General features: G+C 35.0%; 1 protein-coding gene across 3 annotated transcripts; it reads right to left on the reverse strand.

Moving 5' to 3' along the window:
* Window positions 1–927: 927 nt before the first annotated feature.
* Window positions 928–21,512, reverse strand: LOC100182590. 3 transcript variants are annotated; one of them, XM_026835674.1, is made up of 36 exons: window positions 19,964–21,512; window positions 19,573–19,647; window positions 18,907–19,034; window positions 18,532–18,634; window positions 17,817–17,937; window positions 17,421–17,535; window positions 16,764–16,900; window positions 16,065–16,249; window positions 15,663–15,803; window positions 15,117–15,243; window positions 14,595–14,790; window positions 13,965–14,151; window positions 13,059–13,254; window positions 12,516–12,688; window positions 11,873–12,047; window positions 10,880–11,489; window positions 10,324–10,504; window positions 9,966–10,085; window positions 9,639–9,736; window positions 9,058–9,235; window positions 8,494–8,604; window positions 7,835–7,932; window positions 7,422–7,657; window positions 6,858–6,979; window positions 6,495–6,608; window positions 5,852–6,013; window positions 5,345–5,455; window positions 4,610–4,748; window positions 4,232–4,318; window positions 3,698–3,885; window positions 3,400–3,484; window positions 2,950–3,084; window positions 2,443–2,601; window positions 2,124–2,222; window positions 1,673–1,803; window positions 928–1,265 (listed from the first exon to the last, which is right to left on the reverse strand). In XM_026835674.1, exons 1-36 carry the CDS (start codon window positions 21,454–21,456, stop codon window positions 1,247–1,249), a joined length of 6,735 nt encoding a protein of 2,244 aa, XP_026691475.1. In that variant the 5' UTR covers window positions 21,457–21,512; the 3' UTR covers window positions 928–1,246. The 3 variants fall into 3 exon arrangements, with proteins under 3 accessions (XP_026691475.1, XP_018668460.1, XP_026691476.1); XM_018812915.2 differs by having other exon boundaries at window positions 4,598–4,748; XM_026835675.1 differs by lacking the exon at window positions 18,907–19,034 and having other exon boundaries at window positions 4,598–4,748; window positions 19,964–20,156.
* Window positions 21,513–21,517: the final 5 nt, after the last annotated feature.

Consider the following 21,517-nt stretch of genomic DNA (forward strand, 5'->3'; position numbering starts at 1 on the left):
GCAAGGCGCACAATACCCACTTTCACTTATAATAATGCTCCGCTTTGATAAAGTTCTTTTCATAGCCTACTAAATTGTTGTTAACTAGAGTTTTATGATATTGTTACTCAAAACCTAAAAAAAATAGACAACAATTTAGACAACGAGTTAATAAATTTAGACAACGAGTTGTAAAGAACAGCTGCTGCTAACCAGCAAAATGTAACTAACGGTAGGCCTACAAATGCTGAATAGCATTCAAGAAATAACGAAGAGAAAACAAGCATTCTTAGAAAACAATAGCATTATTTCGTCATCATACCAAGCTACAAACGAAATGAAGAAAAATATTCACAAAATCGTTTGGGAAGTAAATCACATTTTAACTACTCCTGTACTCCACTTTAGTTTTTAATTTACTCTTGAATACTGGAGTAATTCACAAAAATATTCACAAAATTGCTATATTTTAAACTAAAGTATAGCAATGCGGGGCCCCCTTCCTCGGGGGCCCCGGTGCAGTGCACCGGCTGCACCGCCGGTAGTTACGGCCCTGGTCATATACTCAGAATGGAATGGTTACAGTATCTTCGTTATAAATAAAGCTAAATCGGCAATAATGTTGAAAGAATGGAACTTATTTACACTCGCGTTGCGTGGCAAGAACAGTCATTATAACACGGGTGTTACATTTGATATCTAGTAGGGTGGGGGAAGATGGGACAACTTTAGCACATAATATCCAAATATTCTGATCGAGTTCTAAACAATTAACAATGGTAAGTGAGAATCGTGAGGATACGGTTTTATAATTCTTTGAATGTTCTTTGTTTAGTACTAAACATCACATGGGACGAAAAAATAGAACAAAAGGCTGTTCCATCTTCCCCCACCCTACTATGCCTCATGGGTGCTTACGTTTTTACTGGAAAAATGATGACAGCCAAACAAAACAAAAACAAATTTATTATGGCACTCTTCTATAAAATCCACCAAACACTTTTTAATGTGCAAATATATTAAATACTGAAACAAAAAACACGATTTAACTTTTCTAAATGGCTTAAAATAGCTAGGCAACTTTGGCTTTGTATTCAGCAGCAAATTTGGGCATTTTTTATGATCTACGTTTAATTTTTGGGCAAGAAACCTAATGTACCGCGTGTGTAAAAACATTAATATAGAATAAAAACTTGTAAATTAAAAACTACAGGTAAACTATTGAAGAATATGGCTTCACTTGCTTAAGGAACATATCATTGTTACATCATCGCTTTTGACAATACCTGAGAAAAAAATATTTTAATAATTCTTTATTTTGTTAAAAAAAAATTGAAAATTATTTTTTTTGAACTACAAAACACTTAACCACATTTGCTCCAAACCAGTAGTCACTAATGAGTTGTCTATATTCCAAGCCATACAAAAAAATAATCACTAACAAAGTAACAAACGTGGTAGCTCGTAAGTGGGCACGAGGTGTAAGAAACAGAACACCCGTGTAATATTGACTGTTGTTGCCCCGCCATGCCAGGATAACTAAGTTACATACATGGTAACTTGTTAACATACATGGTAACTTGTTAACGGGCATAAGGTTTATGAAACAGAACACCCATGTAATATCGACCATTGTTACCCAGCCTTGCGTGGATGTAAAAGTTACAATTATTTATATATCCATAACACTTGCCTTATCCATGCTTGTAACGCCGACATTTTCAATCTGAAGTTTTGCTCGTCGACGAATCTCTTCTCTGTTCTATTTGTGATGTAATGTAGCCTCCAAACAGCCCACACTTTACGCTGCGTGTTTAAATGGTGCTGGAAACATAGAAATAACATATTAATATGTAAGTAGGCGAAGGATGGTTAAAGTTGGTTAACTGAAACTGCACCGACCTCAGTGTTAGATGAGACAAGAGTGAGTGTTATATAAAGACCAGCTTGGTACTTGTAACACTCACTCTTGTCTAATCTAACACTGAGGATGGTTAGAGTTGAATTAACTGAAACTGCAACATTATTAAGTGTTATAAAGACCAAGCTGATCTTTATATAACACTCAATTTCTTTATATGACAATTGTATATGGAAGCACCAAGCTTGCAGGTAATAAAATACTCCTTTCTATTAAAACTCACATAAGTTTCAGCGACAGCAAGTGCAGATGTTTTGTCCGTCCATGACTCCCAGGTGGTGTGTAAAAGTTTCTGATCATGTTTCCTACGGAAATTCTTCACCTGCGATGTTAAAGTAAACAAAGTATCACCAATATGACATAACATCATTTTTATTTCTACCCAAACGATAGCGAAGTTGTTCAAAAAACGAAGCGAAAGAAATCAACAACAGAACAACAGTTGTTAAAACACGCCATAGATAAAAAGTGTGGGAAAGAATGTCAGTTGAAAAGCATGACTGTAGTTAAACATTTGAATCAACTTTAACACACCCACTTACAGCTAGTTCTCGTTTCCAGGTCGTAAAAAATCTTCTTTTTGTTAAATTTTCATGAATTTTAATCAAATTTTTCTCTCGTTTGTTAAAACTCGTGTATTCTGTCCAACCAGCAAAACATGTTCGTTGCGTTTTAAGTTTCCAATGTTTTACAGATATTTTCTGTGGAGACAGTTTGAAAATTATTAGAAAATTGAAACTAAGACACCCATGTTATAACTGGAATGTGTTTTTGGTGTATTAAAAGACCTAACTTGACAGTGAGCATGAGGTAGTTAAACACACTATGTGTGTCCGGTGTATAAAACATGTGTTGTGTTTATACGCTTCATATAAAAACATGTGTCTAGTAAACAAAGAACAATCAAGAATTGTAAAACCGTTCACTCACAACTCCCATAGAATGGTGCTAAATGTATAAAACGCAACTAGGATATTTGGATATTATGTGCTAAAGGTGTCTCATCTTTCCCCACCCTAATATATAACTCGACAGTGCACATGAGGTACCTGATAATACGCAGCCTTCCACGCCCCCCATGTTTCAACCATCACTTGATGTTGTTTGGACGAAACCAACTCGTCAGATATAAACTCCATGTTTTGCACATTCACCACACGATGGTGCCAGAGATTGAAGTGCTTCTGTGATATAAACAAATGAAATATTACTATAACTAAATAAAAATGTTGTATTATTATACCTACGTCGAAACTGTTGTATTATTATATCTACGTAGAAAATGTTGTATTATTATATCTACGTCGAAAATGTTGCTGACAAGCATGTTACACAGGATGTTCTGAAAGTTATTGCGCGCTGTTGTAACATTTTTGTTATTATTTTCTAAATGAGGTGTTTAGAAAGGAAATAAGGGTCCAAGCCTGTATTGATGCTAACGGGGGTCACTTTCAACATCATTTAAATATTGTCAAAGTATCAAACAAGCTATGACTTACCTTCAATATTCGCTTGTTAGAAAACTCCACTGATTTTCGAATATTTAGTTTCGTTTTATTTCTCCCCTCAACCCATTTCCTCCATCTGTTTTAAAAAACAAAAACTAATTTTATAAAAAATATACTCAGATGAAAAGTTTAAGAAACATTAATTGAAATCTTTAAAATAGAAGCAATACAATATAAATTTTCACCATAAAAAAAAGTATAAAATTTTATATTAAAAAAAGCATTCTAAAAAAATAGTAATACACATAAATAAAGCAATTTTTAACACGGTACTTTCATATGATTGTACCTCATGAATCTTCTCTTTAGCTCATGATTTGAATCATATGATTTTGCAATCATTAAGTTATCATGTTCACGCTTCCAAATACGGAAACAACCAGAAACCAAGTTATTGTTGATGTTCGAGGACAAACATTGTTGATTGTTTCGCAATAATTGGTTGTGTGATGTCATAATGTGCCATTCATTCAAGACCTAGAATAAAATTAAAATAAGAAATGTGAATAAATGAATGTAACTTATTTATTCTTACATGAAACGACAGTTATTATAACATGGGTGTTCTGTTTCATACACCTCATGTCTGCTCACAAGTTACCATGTATGTAACTTTTTAGGTGATTGTTTTTTTTCTGTATGGCTGACAATTTAAACAACTCATCAGTGACCACTAGGTTGAAGTAAATGTTATTAAGTTTTTTGCCTGAGAACACATTCGCCCACAATGGTGGCAGCGACGAGCCTTGAACCCGGTATTCTCTAGGTTAAAAGCAGGTGCGGTAACCAACCACTGTGCCCGGCAACCGACATTATATGTTACCTTCTTAAGCAATAATTCCATCTTTTCTTCATAATGTTGAATTGCCACTTGTTTGTTGTTTGTTGCTTCCATCCATAGTTTCCATGTCTGTGGTGTTTCATTAAAATAAGTCAAATTAATATAGATAAAGTCAAAGTAATCTAATCTGTTTTGAAGTAAAGATCTGGTGCTACGAAAATATAACAGACAATAACAGACAAAGTCCAACCAATTGTATAATAAAAGGTATATATTTCGCCTAAATGACATCATCAGTCTCTCTTATACATTCTGTTTGACTGTATTTTTTTATTAAAAACATATAAGCACCAGATCCTATATTGTCTATATGATTTCTATTCTTCTGTATATTGTTTCTATGCTCACCGAAATGGTAACCCTTCTTTGATAGTCCTTCGTTGCGAAATGAAGATCAAGATTCTTTCTCCAGATGATGAAATATCTTCCAATCCTCGCATCCAGGATCATCTTCAACATCCGATAATCATTCTTCTTCCTCTGTAACTCCTCCTTCCATCTGTATGCAGAAAATTTCACTGTTCATATATATATTCTGTTACTGCTATCAGGCATAATGTAAATATTACTTTAGGGACTTATCTAGTGTAAAAACCTAGTATACTTATAACACTTGACCACTATCTTGCAAGGCTTCATTAGGGATTAGGATGAAGTCTTATTACAAACTATGCTTTTTTTACCAGACAAGCATGAGTATATATATATATAGTAAGGTGGGGAAAGATGGGACATTTTCTCGTTCTATTTTCTCGTCATATTTAGTAAAAAACAAAAAACATTCAAAGAATTATAAAACCGTATCCTCACGACTCTCATACACTGTTGTTAATTGTTTAAAACACGATAAGGATATTTGGATATTATGTGCTAAAGGTACCCCGTCTTCCCCCACCCTACTATATATATGCTGAAGTTGAAGAGTGGAGTGAAATATATTCTGCAGATGGCGTCTTGCAGGACAAGAACACAGGCTTTCAGACGCACACGGGTGTTCGAGTAATATGCCAAATCTGGCCGAAATACAAGGTTCTGGATTAAAAGAGGACAGCCTTACATTTTTAAATATTTAAAAAATAAAAACAATAATCCAACCTTTTCCATGCAGATCGTAACTGTTGGTATGATTTACGATGAACGATAAGTTTAACATTGGTGGCTTGGGATTTGCGTGAGGTGGCGTATTTTACCCACGTAGTAAAATATCTGGAAAGCAAGTTATTTTTCATAAAACTAATTGTTGGCATACATACACTCTGTGTTCAGGTGCTGTGGTACAGCAGTAAGAAGGCCTGTCTCTAACCTAGAGGTTATGGGCTCAAGGCTTATCACTGCTTTCGTTATGCGTACATGTCTTCTTGGGAAAGACACCTAAGTGACCTAACAGTAATTGCTCCAACCCAGTGGTCACTAATACGTTGTCTAAGTTGTCAGCCATACAGTAAAACAATTATCCACAAAGTTATCGGATAACTCGTACTGAAACACAGGGTGTATGACACAAAACATATGTGTTTTAACAATTTTCGTTTTCCAGCCACTCAAGGATAAACAAGTTGCATTCATTTATTCATTCAATAATCGTACACACATACCACCAACCTGTTGCATTGCACCCTCCTGACATGCAAGTCTGCCACCACAGCTTTACCATGCATCTCTCTCCATTGAATAAACCATGCATGGAGTTTCATTAAATGGCGTTTGGATAAGAACTGTTGGGCAGATGCCATTAGGTGTAAGTTCCTTGTAGTTAAGCTGTGCCTGGGGAAATATACCAAGTTAGATAAATACATGTTGGTGTAGTATTGTGGGTAAATAGGCCCACGTGCCAGGTCGGGTGTTTCTAATTAAAACGTTACCCATTAAAATAGACAGTGACCAGCAATGAGACAACTCTGGTCTAAATCCTAGAACCCATGGCATGCCATGCTGTGGAACCCTCACCAACATAAAATAGATTAATCGGCCTACATCTCAGGTCTCAGAAATGCTACATTGAAGATCTTACCCATATAGAATAAAATCTCTAATATTGAGCGTCTATAAATGCATCAGTGGGGTGTAGATGGTAATACCTTGGGTGTTGGGGTAATAGACCTACATCCTAGGTCTCATGTGTGCCTTACTGGAGACCTCACCCATATAGAATAAAATCTCTAATATTGAGTGTCTATAAATGCATCAGTGGGGTGTAGATGGTAGTACCTTGGGTGTTGGGGTAATAAACCATACTGCAACCCACCATTTGTTAATAACAGCTCGTGCTTTTGTCTTCTTGTCCACACAACAATGGTGATTGTTCCTCCATAATACAAAGTAATGATGTAACAATGTTCGATTGTGCGTGTTCTCTATCCTATAAATAAACAAATAACAACAAAATATAAACAAATAAATTTGAAAATCAACCATAACCCTGAAATTCCCATTTGCAAACATGATGACGCCATTTAGGCGAAGTTTATATCTTTTATTAAACAACTGGTTGGATTTAATGTTTGTCTGTTATGTTTTTGTAGCACCAGATCCCTAACATATCTCTTAACGCAAGAATCAGATGAAATGCACACCAGTTCTAAATTAAAAGGTTTGGTTTTATTCTCACCTTGATTGATGCAGCTTACGTTGCCATGCCGACCACCATATTTGAGCCCGGTGCAACTCGAATCGTTTGAGCGCGACCAATCGCTTGTGTTCCTTATACCATATATGGTAGCAACTTGAAAGCTGTGAAATGTGGAGTAAAATAAACAACTTGACAGTGAGCATGAGTGTATGAATACACCATGCGTGTCTGGTGTATAAGAAGACACCCATGTTAGAACACGACAGTGAGCATGAGGTGTATGAATACACCATGTGTGTCTGGTGTATAAGAAGACACCAATTTTCTAACTCAGCAGTGAGCATGAGGTGTATGAATACACCATGCGTGTCTGGTGTATAAGAAGACACCCATGTTAGAACACGACAGTGAGCATGATGTGTATGAATACACCATGCGTGTCTGGTGTATAAGAAGACACCAATTTTCTAACTCAGCAGTGAGCATGAGGTGTATGAATACACCATGCGTGTCTGGTGTATAAGAAGACACGCATGTTATAACTCAGCAGTGAGCATGGTGTATAAGAAGACACCCATGTTATAACTCGACAGCATAAACTACCTTTCTTTCCTCCTGTCTCACATTCCACCCCACCAACTTTTGCTTCCTCGTTAAATCTTCCACAATTCGATTTCTCCATTGTTTTAATGCTCTCCGCATGGTCGATCGTGCGTGACTTGAATCTGCGCTTACTCGTAGTAAATATTTGTGTTTCCAGATTGAAAACACAGCGGTCAACACTGTTGCATTGCTCCGAGATACGACGGACTCAGATTTTATACGTAGATCGTGAATTTCTAGGAGAAACATAGATACAATATAAAACATATAATGAAACGTATAACATAGATACAATGCAAAAGTTATGTTTATCATAGCTCTTTACAATTAAAAAGAAATATCAGTTTAAATCCACGACCCTTTTCAGTAGGACACACTTCCAAAACTACAGTAACATAGAAACATTATAAAACCTTTAGCATTAACTTTCCATCTTTTGCATAACTCAGTCATGCGTGACCGCATACATAGAGATCTTAAAGTTTTAACTTTTTCCATGAGTTTCATTCGGCTGCGGAAAATTTTGGCAAATTTAATAGATTGTTTAAATTAAATAGCAAGGGTGAGGCCTTCAGTAACACCCTTCTAAGACCTGGGATGTAGGTCTATTACCCTAAGACCAAGGATGATACCATCTACACCCCACTGAGGCAGTTTATAGATACTCAATGGTAGAGATTCTATTCTTTAAGGGTGAGGCCTTCAGTAAGGCACATCGAGACCTTGGGTGTAGGTATATTACCCCAACACCCAGGGTGCTACCATCTAGACCCCACTGAGACAGTTTATAAACACTCAACAATATAAATTCTATAAGGGTGAGGCCTTCAGTAAGGCACATCGAGACCTGGGATGTAGGTATATTACCCCAACACCCAGGGTGCTACCATCTAGACCCCACTGAGACAGTTTATAGACGCTCAATAATATAGATTCTATTCTATAAGGGTGAGGTCTTTAGTAAGGCATGCGCGGCACACACCTGAGACCTGAGATGTAGATCTATTACCCAGAGTTCTATATCTTAGTTTACATAATCTCAATAATACTTAACAATTAATTAGTCACTTACTTGACCCAAACTTTATAACAGCTGGTCATGACAATCCTATGTTGTATGACGGCCATCTTGTTTTTTTTATCCTTGCATTGCTGAGTATATAACACCCAACTTCTTATGCACCTGTGTATGATATATCACTGTATTGGTTGCAAGAAAAGTTTACTTTTATAAAAAATTGTATACTGTGTAATACTTAAAATGCTAACACGATATGGTGGCATTTTTTTTGGTAAAGAATTTATTTATAACATTTGCTTTTATTGGTTTTATGTATAAACAAGCAATGACAAAATACCAAAAACTGTTGTCATAATCATCGCTTCAAACAACCTATATTATATAATTGTAACCATTATATTTATATAGTAGGGTGGGAGAGGATGGGACACGTTTACTCATAATATCTAAATATCGTGGCCAGTGTTTAAACAATTACGACGATCTATGGAAGTTGTGAGACTAGGTTTTATAATTTTTTGAATGTTTTTGTTTACCACCAAATGGGACGAGAAAATAAAATGAAAAGGCGTCCCATCTCCCCCCACCCTGCTACAATTAGGATTTTAAACCAACCTTCTAAGCTGTGATTGGTTGAAATGGTGGTCACATGACTTAAGTTGTAGTTGTCTTAGTTTCCAAACATCAACGCATCGTCGTAACAACGTTTGTTCTCGTTGCGAATTAGCCAAGCACTCTTGCTCTATGATGACATCGTGTGACCGAACACGGGACTGCCAGTATTTTAAGATTTCTATGCGAAAGAAGAAAACATATTTAAGTCTTGATCTGGTGCTACAAAACACATAACAGACAAAACTACAGAAAAAAAGGAGATCTGTGTTTTATTTTGCTCTTCTTAATATAAGAGATAAAATAAGATAAAGTTGTTGACTGACTTACATTAGGCTTTCTATGTGTTAATGGGCCAAATCTGGCCTAAATCCCAGGTCCTCTATAAAGAGCTTAACCGTATAGAATATAGCGTATATATACAGACACATTAGCAAAGTGTTTATAAACCTAAAAACTACATTTCTATATTGTTTAATGTTTAATACTGTGTAAAAATCTCAGGGTAGTCCTGTCTACCCTGCCACCCCAAGTTTGGCGCCCAAAACCCTTGTCTTTTTAAATAACCACAGTCCACAACCCACCATTTAATGCAACCTTTTCACTTGTACCTTTCCACCATAGTTTGAAATGATTGCGCACTATCCTATGATCATTCAATACATTGGCAATCCTTTTTATACTGTAACAAACATCATTATGACATCATATATAGGATTCTATTTGAATAAGGGACTACAATGGCAATTAGGTGAAATATATATATTTTGTTATACAATTTGCCGGACTTTTTTGTCTGTTACGTTTACGGATCCTTACTGTATATCCTTATACAAGAGTTGTCATGCTATATAAGCACCAGATCAGGGTCAGTTTACAGAACTTATTATAGTTATTATAGATTTACCAACCTTTTAATTTTGTTTCTACTTTTTGTTCTTTCCTTCCAAGCAATAAAAGTTGGTTGCAACAATAACCGCTTGCAGTGTTGCCGACTTTTTATAGATTTATTAAAGTTCCTTTTCCATGACCTGTAGAATTGAAGGTACAAAATATAACTGGAAACACTCTTGCATATTTGGTATACACCAGTAAATAGAAACGCCAGCATTTCTATTATTTGAATATAAGTTCACAATCCATTACGGACTACAGGGATGGAGCAATTGTAGTTAAGTGTCTTGCCCAAATACACATGCGCTACAATGGTAGCAGAAGTATTATAAATGGTATAGAAGTGTAACTTATTTAAGTAAAGGAAACTAATACCTGAAATAAAATTGAAGTTTTCGTTCCAAGATTCGTTCTTCAGCGAAACGGTTCAATGATTTTGTTCGATTCGAATCGTGAACGCAAAGTTTCCATTGGTAGAAAGATTTGCTCAATTCTGGGGTTGATAATCGGTGAAGCGCAAAGCTAACGAGACCTTCCAACCTTGATTGGGTGGATTCTGTGAAAGAGGAAATGTAAATAAAAGAATTGTTGTTTAGCTTCTTGGTCCAAGGACACACATGCCCACACAGTAGCAGCGACAAGCCTTGAACACATAACCTATTGGTTAGAGGTAGGCATACCACCCACATAGAATACACACATGGTAACTTGTAAGACGGTATGAGGTGTATTAAACAGAACACCCACGTTATAATGATTGTCTTTGCCCCGCCATGCGAGGATAAATAAGTTACATATGTGGTAACTTGTAAACGGGCACGAGGTGTATGAAACAGAACACCCATGTTATATCGACTGATGTCGCTATGCAAGCATAAACGAGTTACATTCATTCATTTATTTATACATGTAATTGTCAAACGCCACTCACCCAATGTTAAAACTTCAAATGGAAAGTTTGCTTTTTCTATTGAATAAAGACACATTGTGACATCATCAATGGGGTCTCTTACATCATCGCTGTCAATCAAATCAAACAAGGACATCCTGTGGTCAGAATATAAAAGTGAATTATCAGTGTTTCCAGATGTATTTTCTTTTGTATCATCGTAATGCATCACTGGGGAACTTTGATTTGGATTTTGTATCACTGCAGTGTTGCACAACACATTTTCAACAGTATCATCTAAACATGCATCCAGTGCGAGTGGTTCAAATTTCGGCACCACTGCAGTGTTGCCCAAATGAAACTGCTTCATGTCAGAATAGCTTGAAACCTCTGAATGTGAACCTCTAGAAATATCCACCCCGGAATCACTGGTTAGTTTAGAATTAACATTTGCATTGGCAGAGTTAAAAGAACTTTGCGCCTTTAGTTCAGTGTGGAACTTATTCTCACTTAGACCCATGCTGGCTACTGAGCCAGTTACAGAGGAACAGCTTGAACCAGTGTGAAGTTTCCTTCTTAGTGAAAGTGAGAATTGGCTGGAACTTTCGTTCAAGGATTGTTTCGTGAAAAGATTCCATCTCTGTATGATGGTCTGTAGGGATGCAAGGTTTAAGACTTTTCACCAACTGGTTTAAACTTTTTTATCTACTTGCGAAACTATTTTTACTTAATACAGAGTTTCGGTGCAATTTAAAAGAAAAAACTACACTTCGGGGCCAAAAAATTATTAATTACTGTTAATTTGTTTCATTTTATTAAACTTAATAAGTTGCTTGCGTTCCAACTGGAAAAGATATGTACCATAACATAAGCGGTATGCCTACCAAAGGTAAAGCAACTTTGTTTTAATTCGAGTATAGACTCATTATACTATAGCAGATGTTTCACCAAGTCTACTCAGTCTTCTACAAGCACTGATGATTCATTCAACCTTTGGCCTTTAATCCACCATTTTTGATCCCAAATTAAACCCACCTTAACTTTTCCTTCCAACTTGTGTCTTCTAAACTTATCAGCATGACAAACTTTGGTGAGATTATTCTTCCATAGTTTAAACGTAGATAACTTAGTGTCGATTTCTTTTCCTTTATGGAACCAACTCAAAGCATCTTGTTGGGAAATCTTTTCACATTTCACTTCTTCTATCCAACTAAAATAAGAAATAGTTCATTTATAATTGTAATAAATTTTGTGAATCTGACCCTGATCTGGTGTTCATAGAGTTGAACGGTTGTTGTGTAAAGAAATACAGTAAGGATCTGGTGCTACGAAATAATAACAGACAAAAATTAAACCAATTGTATAATAAAACATACATGTTAGAATTAATTATTTTCATCTGTTTATGTTTTATGATATTATTATTATAATATAAAAGCAGTCCACAGTATTTTGGTTACGGGTAAGGACATGTTTGTTTTGTATTGACAGAGAACCAGCATATAAAAGATATAAGAATACACATACATGGTATTATCGTTATACTATATGTTAGCAGTATAGGGTATTTTGTGTAAAAATTCAAGCAAATTATATATTAAAATGTATGCTATATTTTGGCTACATGGCATCGTCAGTCTCTAATTAAAAAAGAATCTACCAATCAATCAACCCAAACCTTTCAAAGCAGATTCTCATCACTCTCAATCTTCTCTTTTCCTTCTCCTCATTTTCCTCCCACTCTTCTCTTCTCCTTTTTGCTCTCACTTTCCACGAATGGAAGCTTGTTCTCCTGGATCTCGCATCTTTCCTCTTAATGAAAGAAACCATTGCCGACCTTCTAACCACAACCTGGGAAATACAAACAACCTTTTTGTAACTATGTAACATATATTCATATATAACATAATTTTTTTATCTCTTTGAAAACGATAGTGAAGACCATGTTACTTAAATAACAAAGAGAAGAGAATCAACAGCAAAACAGTCAGTAAAACACGCTATGGAAAAATGGTATAGAAAAAAATGTCACCTAAAAAGCATGGCTGTTGCACTCAAAATAGATACAATGTAAATCAATAATTCACATAAAAATAATTAAACTTTAACAAAAAATGTAAATAATAGCTTGATACCTCTGCACAAATAAATAAATAAATTACAATAAAAAAAAAGTTTTCACAAAATGGCAAGCAAGTCCACCCACAAAAAAAGTACCCACCACCCTCCAAGAGAGGATTGCTCCTCTCATCACTTGATCTTCCTTCCTCCTCCTCACAACTCCCATCATCTTCTTGATCCGCATCCCTCGCGTCCATGTTGTCATCAAACTCCGCAATCGAGCGTTGTTTATGATCTCTATAGATCGTTGCCAGCGACGACGCTGCTCACTGAAGCCGAACCAAGCATCGAAAACTCTGCGATATATTGAAGATGTTTATGGGAATATTATTTTGTAGGAAACTTTTTCAAAGTGCTTTTTAAATCAAAATATATCTAAACATTTCAAAAAAACAATAAATTTAAACAATAATCTTAGGAATATTATGTTTCATGGGTATTTTTTTGGTAAGGGTGACATTGATTTAAATCTTTTAATGTTCCCATGAGACTTGGGATTTAGGCCACAATTGGCCAATAACCTCAATGTTATTGAATACATGTTGTTTATAATGTTATATGGTGCTTATATGGCAGGCAGATTCTTGTCTAAAGAAATACAGTCAGGATCTGGTTCTACAAAATACATAACAGACAAAAATCAAGTCAAACCAATTTAATAAAAAAAGATATATTTCGCCTAAATGTCATCGTCAGTCTCTTGTTTGAATAGAATCCACACCTTGCATATAGTTTCTATTGCTTTTACTCAAGGTTGCAGTTAATATGGGATATTTTGGGGCAAATGTTTAATTCATGGATGCTCGCTCTTTGGCTTCTTTATTTTATATTTATATTACTGCATTACTTCGTGCTTCTTTTGCAGAGACTGACGATGCCATTTAGGCGAATTGTATATTTTTTATTATACCAGACCGTTACTGTATTAATTTACACAAGAATCGTTCAACTCTATGAGCACCAGATCAGGGTCAAATTCGAAGAATTTATTACAGTTAAACAGCACCTCGCGCATAGTTTCCTTTGCTTCCTTTCAATATAAGGTTGAAGTCGATAATTTTCAACAATCAATTTCCTCCATTCGTTGATTATTCGTATCAACATGTTGCTGTTGAGTTGATTTCGAATATTCAACGCACGTTGTTGGTTGGATCTCTCTGTGGTGTAAACCTCATGCCAGTGCCTGAAGTTGGCTGTATAACAGTAATACATATTAAATGAATGAATGAATGAATGAATATAAGCTGCCTTATTCTCGAAATCGTAATTTATTTCAATATATATTGGAAAAGTTCATGGTCAGCAAACTTTTTAAAGTGTAGCAGAGGCAAGGATGAATGAATGTAACTTGTTTATCCTTGCACGGCGACTAGAAAACAACAGTCGTTAATCGTTATAACACGGATGTTCTGTTTCATACACCTCGTGCCAGTCTACAAATGACCATGTATGTTATATAATTTGTTTATTTTCGCCTGAATAATGCCAGTTTTTATAATAGAATTCATGCCAAAGTTGGCCCATTACCAAAACATTCTATAAGCACATTTTGTTCTATATGGGTAAAATCCTACAGTGAGGTATGCCATGGGATTCTATTACAGTACCACTTACAGATACACAAAACTAAACTCACTTTTTAATGAAATAATTTCCATCCTTATTCTCGCCATTTGTAAACACCGTCGCTTCTTCCGTTCTCTTACATATTTCAGCCACTGGGTGGCAGCATCGCGCACACACCAGTCACTCCATTTCGCTTTCCGAGATTTGTCGGAAATTCGCCGAAAATAATTTGCCTCCCATTGCATTAGAACAGATGACAGCAAAGTCTGCCATAAACACAATATTTCAGAAAATGTACTTAATAGTTTTAAAAATGTCAAAAACGAAGCTTAACCATGCTTAAACTATTAATAAACCAAGAAAAATCATTTGGGTAAATTAAGAAGGTACTAACAAACAAAGTCTACAAAGAAAGTTAATTCAGGGTAAATACAAATGAATAAATAGGGACGTACAATCATCACATTCTACAGTTTACCACACATGAACGGTCGCGTAACAATAAGCAACATAAAACGAATATTAACAAATAATACAATATTTATTGAAAAATAGCATCATCATCTAGTTATAATTTAATAAACCTTCATACCTCCCTAGAAATCTCAGCGACTTGTTGAGCCAGCCTTACATTATGTTTTCTCCCCATAATATAAGATCTCCATGTTATGAAGAATGAACGAAGGTAACAACGTTGAATGTTAACAGATGCTTGAGATCTGGTAGATGATCAAGAAAATAATTTTTTTAAATATTTATAAATTTTAGGTTGCATGTTTTAGAATAAAATTTTGGGTAATGGGGCATATCAAGTCTAAATCCAAATCAAGTCTAAATCAAGTCTAAATGGGCCAAATCAAGTCTAAATCTCGACACGGACCTTACCCACATAGAATAGAATATGGGTAAAACTACATACAGTATATATATAACATGGTGTTACTGCCTCTTATGCATCCTATATCTATACCTGTGACAGACTTAAGTTCCAAAAAAAAAAAAGTTTTTTTTTTAATTTTTGGAAAATATTAATCCTAATTACAACATAACATGAATCTATATGATTATGTGTTCAATTCAAGATCCAAACAATTACAACACAACAGTAACATTTATGCCATCATAGTTAGTTAGTTACCTTCTTTCATGAAGATTTAGAACATATTCTTTCCAGATGGTCATGTGACTATCTAATACATTATTTCTATGTTTGTACTCGGCTATTTCCATTCTTGCATGAGCGGAGATTATATAAGATTTCCATGAATTGAAGTAAAACCTGCAAAAGTAAAGATTTTTTTCAACCTCTTTTGGTTTTCCCTTTTTATTTTTTTATTTTGTTTTAGAAAAAAAGATATATAGAACTTAGCTAGAATTAGAATTGGTACAATTTTAAATTGTTTTAGAAAACAGTGATTTCTTAATATATTGTGAAAATAAATCAAATTCCCTTTTTTTCTTGTATTTTTAGTCTATCGGTAACCTAAACATATTTGTTTGAACAAGTGTATGCAACTAAAACTTAACATGTCGAAATTACCTCAAGCTTTCGTTTCGTTGCTCCTTAATGGTATTTCTATGTTTTAATCGGTGACACCAAGTGTTGAATATTCTTCGAACCAAACATCGCGCATGAACGCTCACGGCGACGATCGCATCACGCTGATGACGCAGTTTTATCACGGGAGTAACTCGTGACCAGTGCGTGATGCATATCTTCGTGATCTGTATCATAAAGTGAAGTTATAAGCTGGTTGTAAAGATAGCAGCAAAGTGGTTGAAGTGCGTGGTTCATAATATAAAAAGCACCCGGTTTAAAGCTCTATGCTGTCACCAAGCCGAAGTGGTTAGAGCAAGTGGTTTATAATCAGAGGAGACGGAGTTCAAAGCTTGATGCTGCAACCAGTGTGAGTGTATGCGTTCTTTGACAAGACTACATATTTGTTTGTTGTAAAATATGGCATGGATGTAGAAAGAATACAGGATAGATAAGTAAACCTATATGTAACCAACATAATATAAATATACATTAGTGCTAGATTCCTCTAATGGCAATAAAGATCTTTAACTTAGTATTTAAAACAAACATCAAGATGCCAGGTTCAAACCCAGCAGAAGTAACACCAAAAGATACCGGGTTCAAAGCTCATTGCTGCCACTATTGTAAATGTGTGTCACTTTAAAACACACACTAAGATACCGGGTTCAAACCCTGCGCAAGTAAGTAAAACCAACTTACCTTCTTTTTAAACAATTTCTTTGCTTTCCTTGATTTGTTGGCGACGTCTTTCCACTTTGTAAAGATCGTAATTAATGTTTGCAGCTGGAATCGCTCATGTGCGACAACATTTCGTGTTCGTTTTACATCACAATCAGCTATTGTAATGAAAATTGTTAGTAAAGGTATTGAGGTATATAATATGAAAAACAGGGTATTTTAAGGCCAATTGCTGAAAAAAAATACTTCTGGTACAAAGCCGTTGAATAATATTTTAGCGGTTCATTTGGTATCAAAAAAATGCAATGTTTTTTACTATTTCTGACGTTTCATCTGTCATTCGGCCAGTTCAGGCAATGTAACAATACAGGCAACGGAAAACATTGAAAGTAACAGACATAAATGCGCTCATGCAAATCCATGTTAATTTGTTTGTGGGTCGCAGAGGCCGAAGTAATAAGTGTCAATGAAAGTCATAAACCATAAAGGGCTAAGAAAAGCTGAATTAAGGGTAATATATATGTTCATCTATCAACATAACATAACACACTTTTTATTTATCTTTTCAAAACGATATTTAAGACTACAATACTTAAAGAATGAAGAGACAGCAAAACAACAGTTGTTAAAACACGCAATGGATAAAAAGTGTGGCTGTTCCACGCAATGCATACTAACCAACATATATATTCCATAAATTAAAAACTTTTCTAGTGAGAACCAAGTTATTAAAAGTCACAGCGATGCTGTCGGCTCTTTTCGTGTGATATTTCTGTCTCCATCTTGTGAAGTACTGCAAATAAGCAAGACGATTATGTACATTGCCCTATTTTGTTACCGTTTGTATTGTTTTCGTTATGTTAGCATTGAAGCTATTACGTAACAATCGCCATTATTACTATTTAATGCCACATGGTATATTGCGCAACACTGTTGCAATAACTTCAAGTATAGTTTAAAGTTGTATAAAGCGTTGTGTATATGTTTTCTTTACCTAATATTCCTTTCGCATTGACTCTTGTCATTCGTTAGCTTTAGTTTACACTAAACTTAAAATAAAAACCACATACTTACATTACTTAAACATCTTTCATCCTTTGAACGGATGAACGAATTCATCTGAAGTGAATCCTGATGTCTTGATCTCCATTTATTGAATGTTTCACTCATTCTAGTTGCTTGTTTTGTGTGAAGTCTGTAACGTATTAACAACTTATTCTATGTAGGTGAGCTCCTTATCCAGGATCTGTGATTTATACCAGGATTGGCCCATTACCCCAACATTGTATATGCATATTCTTTCCTATATCAGTCAGGGTGAGGTCCTACAGTGAGGCATGCCATGGGAATTGGGATTTAGGCCACAGTTAGCCCATTACCCCAACATTGTATATGCATATTCTATCCTATATCAGTCAGGGTGAGGTCCTACAGTGAGGCATGCCATGGGAATTGGGATTTAGGCCACAGTTAGCCCATTACCCCAACATTGTATATGCACATTTTATTCTATATAGGTGAGGTTCTAAAGCGAGGCATGCCATGGGACCTGAGATTTAGGCCAGAGTTAAGCATTGCCCATAATGCCAATGGACATTCGGTGTTATATTTGAGTAGGCATTGGGTATGTATATTATGCTGGCGGAACCCCAATCCAATATACCAAGAGTATATATTACAGTAAAATAAATGAGAAAAGACCACTTTTATTGAAGAATAGGCCTATGTGAATTATATATACTACTTATACTTATATTATCATAAAAAGATCATTTTTATTAAATATTACCTTGATTTCCATACAGTCAATAACTTGGTGACAACTTTTCTTCTTTCGATTCTCTTCAAACTATTATCCCTTACACTTGCCTCATGTATCATCCATTTTAAAGCTAAAGAGAGAAAAACAATTTAGATTTGTAAGTGTTTAATAGCAATACCCAATGTTCCATCATATCATTTAACACTTGAGATAATTATGGGGTCAGGTATGTCAGTATGTGGATAGTAGACAGAGAACAGTAATTGGAGTAAACAACCACTAGCAGGGTTTATGAAAATACATATATTTACATGTGTTTTGTATCAAACTAACTTAGTCCAAAATTTTACAATACAATGCCAAAAATATATACAATTAAAAAAAGATGAAATCAGCTATGACCTGTCATTCCTTTAGCTAATATATGATATCTATGGAATGTGGTTGCTATGGCAACTTGCTTCCTAATATGGTCACGCCATGCATGGAAATGAAGTTCAAATATCTTCCGTTTATGATGTAATAATGCTCTGTGATGTAAGAGATGAAAACAAAGTTTATTGTTTCAATAACTTTGTTAAAGCAAAACTAGAAGCAGTGAAACTGCAATTCAAAAAAAATAGAAGCATCATAAGCGTAATTTGAATACCAAGAAACTTTGCATTTGAATAACTAGAATATTTGAATAACTAGAACCAAGGCAAGCCTAATTTAAATAAACTAGAAGCAATAAAAGTGTGATTAAAATACCAAGAAGCACCGAAAGCGTAATATAAATACTGGGAAGCGGAGAAATAGAATTTAAATACCGGAAGGATTTAAAATGTAATTTAAATGAACAGAAGCAAAATGCAGTAAAGGCCGAATGAATTATAAACAACAGATAAAATATCATGAATTAATTAGTAACCAATCCGGATGGGGGGTGGGTTTGGGTATTGCATTAAAAATGACAAGAAAATGGTAAACAAGTTTCTTATTTATTTTAAATGGAAAGAAGTTTTATCAGAATGGGTTTATTTAAGTATGAAGTAGAACTAACACATGAACAGAGATGTTATAACTCACCTTTCCATTTTCTCTTGATTTTGTTGTTGAACATTTTTCATCAACCGTACATTTTTCCTCCATCTTGAAAAACACCTGACCAGAATATAAGAAGATATTAACATGTTAAATGGGGGTAACGGGGCAATCCTACCCTAAATACCAGAACCCATTGTGTCAGGGACCTCACTCATACAGAATAGAACAGAAAAGCTTAATTAAGACCCTTATTTTTTTCTAATTTTTATTTATTCTAGGTAGTAGGTATTATATTTAAATTTTTATTTTTTAATGTTTTAGTACATAAATAAAACAACTTTGATACAAATCCAACAGTCACAGCCTGGATCTTTATACTTCTAATCCATGTATAGCCTCCAAGCATAAACACTTCAACTTCAACCATACCAACCTATGCATGGTGATGAAACCATCAGCAACTTTCGCGTTTTGTTGCAACGCTGATCTCATCTTTATAATCCTTAATTCTTCTTGAAGAGGAATCTTCTTGGATCGGATGCTCCGGAATAAACACCTCCCAGCATCATCTGCATCATCAATATTTGGAGAAACATCTCTTAAATCCTGGATTGGATGAATTTCTTCCAAATCTTTAATTGTGATCTCTTCATTCTCTTTTCTCATATGTGTAGCAGCTTCAAGAGTCCTGCCAGGTGAAGCAGGAAATTTCCGGTTTAATCCGGTTATATCTGCACTTCTGCCAGGAACTCTTGGTGAATGAATTAATCTCTCATTACTAATCCCCTCTAACTTATGTGTAGTAGTTTTCATAGCTCTAGCAGATACAGCAGGGCACATAGGTTGTGATTCTCTCTTTTTGAAAGCTCTACCACTTGATGATTCTGTTACTTTTTTAAGGGGAGATTTTAACCCTGGCTTTGGTTTTATCTTCGAAACTGAACCAGTTGCACTAAAAGTAACTTTCTTCTTGTGTTTAAAATCTGCATCGAGCTCAGGGATCTGCCTTGCGTCTTCATGAGTGACATGTTTTGGAGTTTTAGCATAGAGATCTGATAAAACCAACATGGCAGATTTATTTACGTCGTCAAAATTTTCTGATTTTGTCAATTTATCATTTTGCATCTGAATGTTGGTTTTCACTGATTTGGTTCGTTTTTCTTTTAGTTTTTGGTCACTATTGGTTGACTTTCTTGGTGTGACATCACACCATGTATTGTTACATAAAAATATATTCTTTTGCTTCATGGACACTTCAGTAAATTTAAGATCATCTGCTGGAACTTTGGTGCTGAGGTCAATCAGTTGATCATCTTCTATGTTGGAACTTTTAGATAATAATAATAAATCCCTTACACTAAGAGGGAATGAAGCCACGGAATTTTGATCCAAACTTTTGTTTTCGGATAAAAACTTTGAGGTTTTGTTGCGAGGGGAATAACAAGGGAAAACGCTTCTTTTGTTGGTTGAGGTAGATAATGTGGGGTAATCTCTGTCTTGTTTGGTTAAGCTTTTATTTGCTTCTTCAGTGCTTTTATTACCTTTGTGTTTTTTGATGTTAAAATGATCTGGAAGCACTGAAGAAAAAGAATCCGGAAACACTGCAGGTTTGCTTTGATATGGTTTAGAAATTTTTGAAGATTTTTTAGGTGAACTGCCATTGTGATGTAACTGTTGCTTTGTGACATCACTGTTAACACTGTTAGGTAATGAAGAAAAACAATCAACATTAGACTGTTGGAACTTTACACTTGATTTTTGTTGCAAACTTTTGTCAAGAACAACTGAAGAATTCGATGTCTTAGAATTTAATGGTCGATAAGATAAGTTGACATCAGTGAAGATTGTTGCGCTAACTTTACAAAGTGAAGGCACGTGTTGTATATTGCATTGCTTCTTGTGAGGTCGGCTACTTCTCAGTGACATTATTTATATCATCTCTTTATTTATTTAACTTTTTTCGAAGGTCATATTATTTTTTGTTTTT

Source organism: Ciona intestinalis, chromosome 8 (genome assembly GCF_000224145.3).
Source record: "Ciona intestinalis chromosome 8, KH, whole genome shotgun sequence".
In the NCBI taxonomy this organism is placed as follows: Eukaryota; Metazoa; Chordata; class Ascidiacea; order Phlebobranchia; family Cionidae; genus Ciona; species Ciona intestinalis.

Bases quoted from the DNA above. Each gene is read 5' to 3' on its own strand.
- LOC100182590 (XM_018812915.2), bottom strand. From the start codon at position 21,456: ATGTCACTGAGAAGTAGCCGACCTCACAAGAAGCAATGCAATATACAA. The intron at 17,938-18,531 runs GTAATATTTAAT...AATACGTTACAG, and splicing joins TTGACTGTATGGAAATCAAG to ACTTCACACAAAACAAGCAA. The intron at 2,223-2,442 runs GTAAGTGGGTGT...TTAACATCGCAG, and splicing joins CCTGGAAACGAGAACTAGCT to GTGAAGAATTTCCGTAGGAA.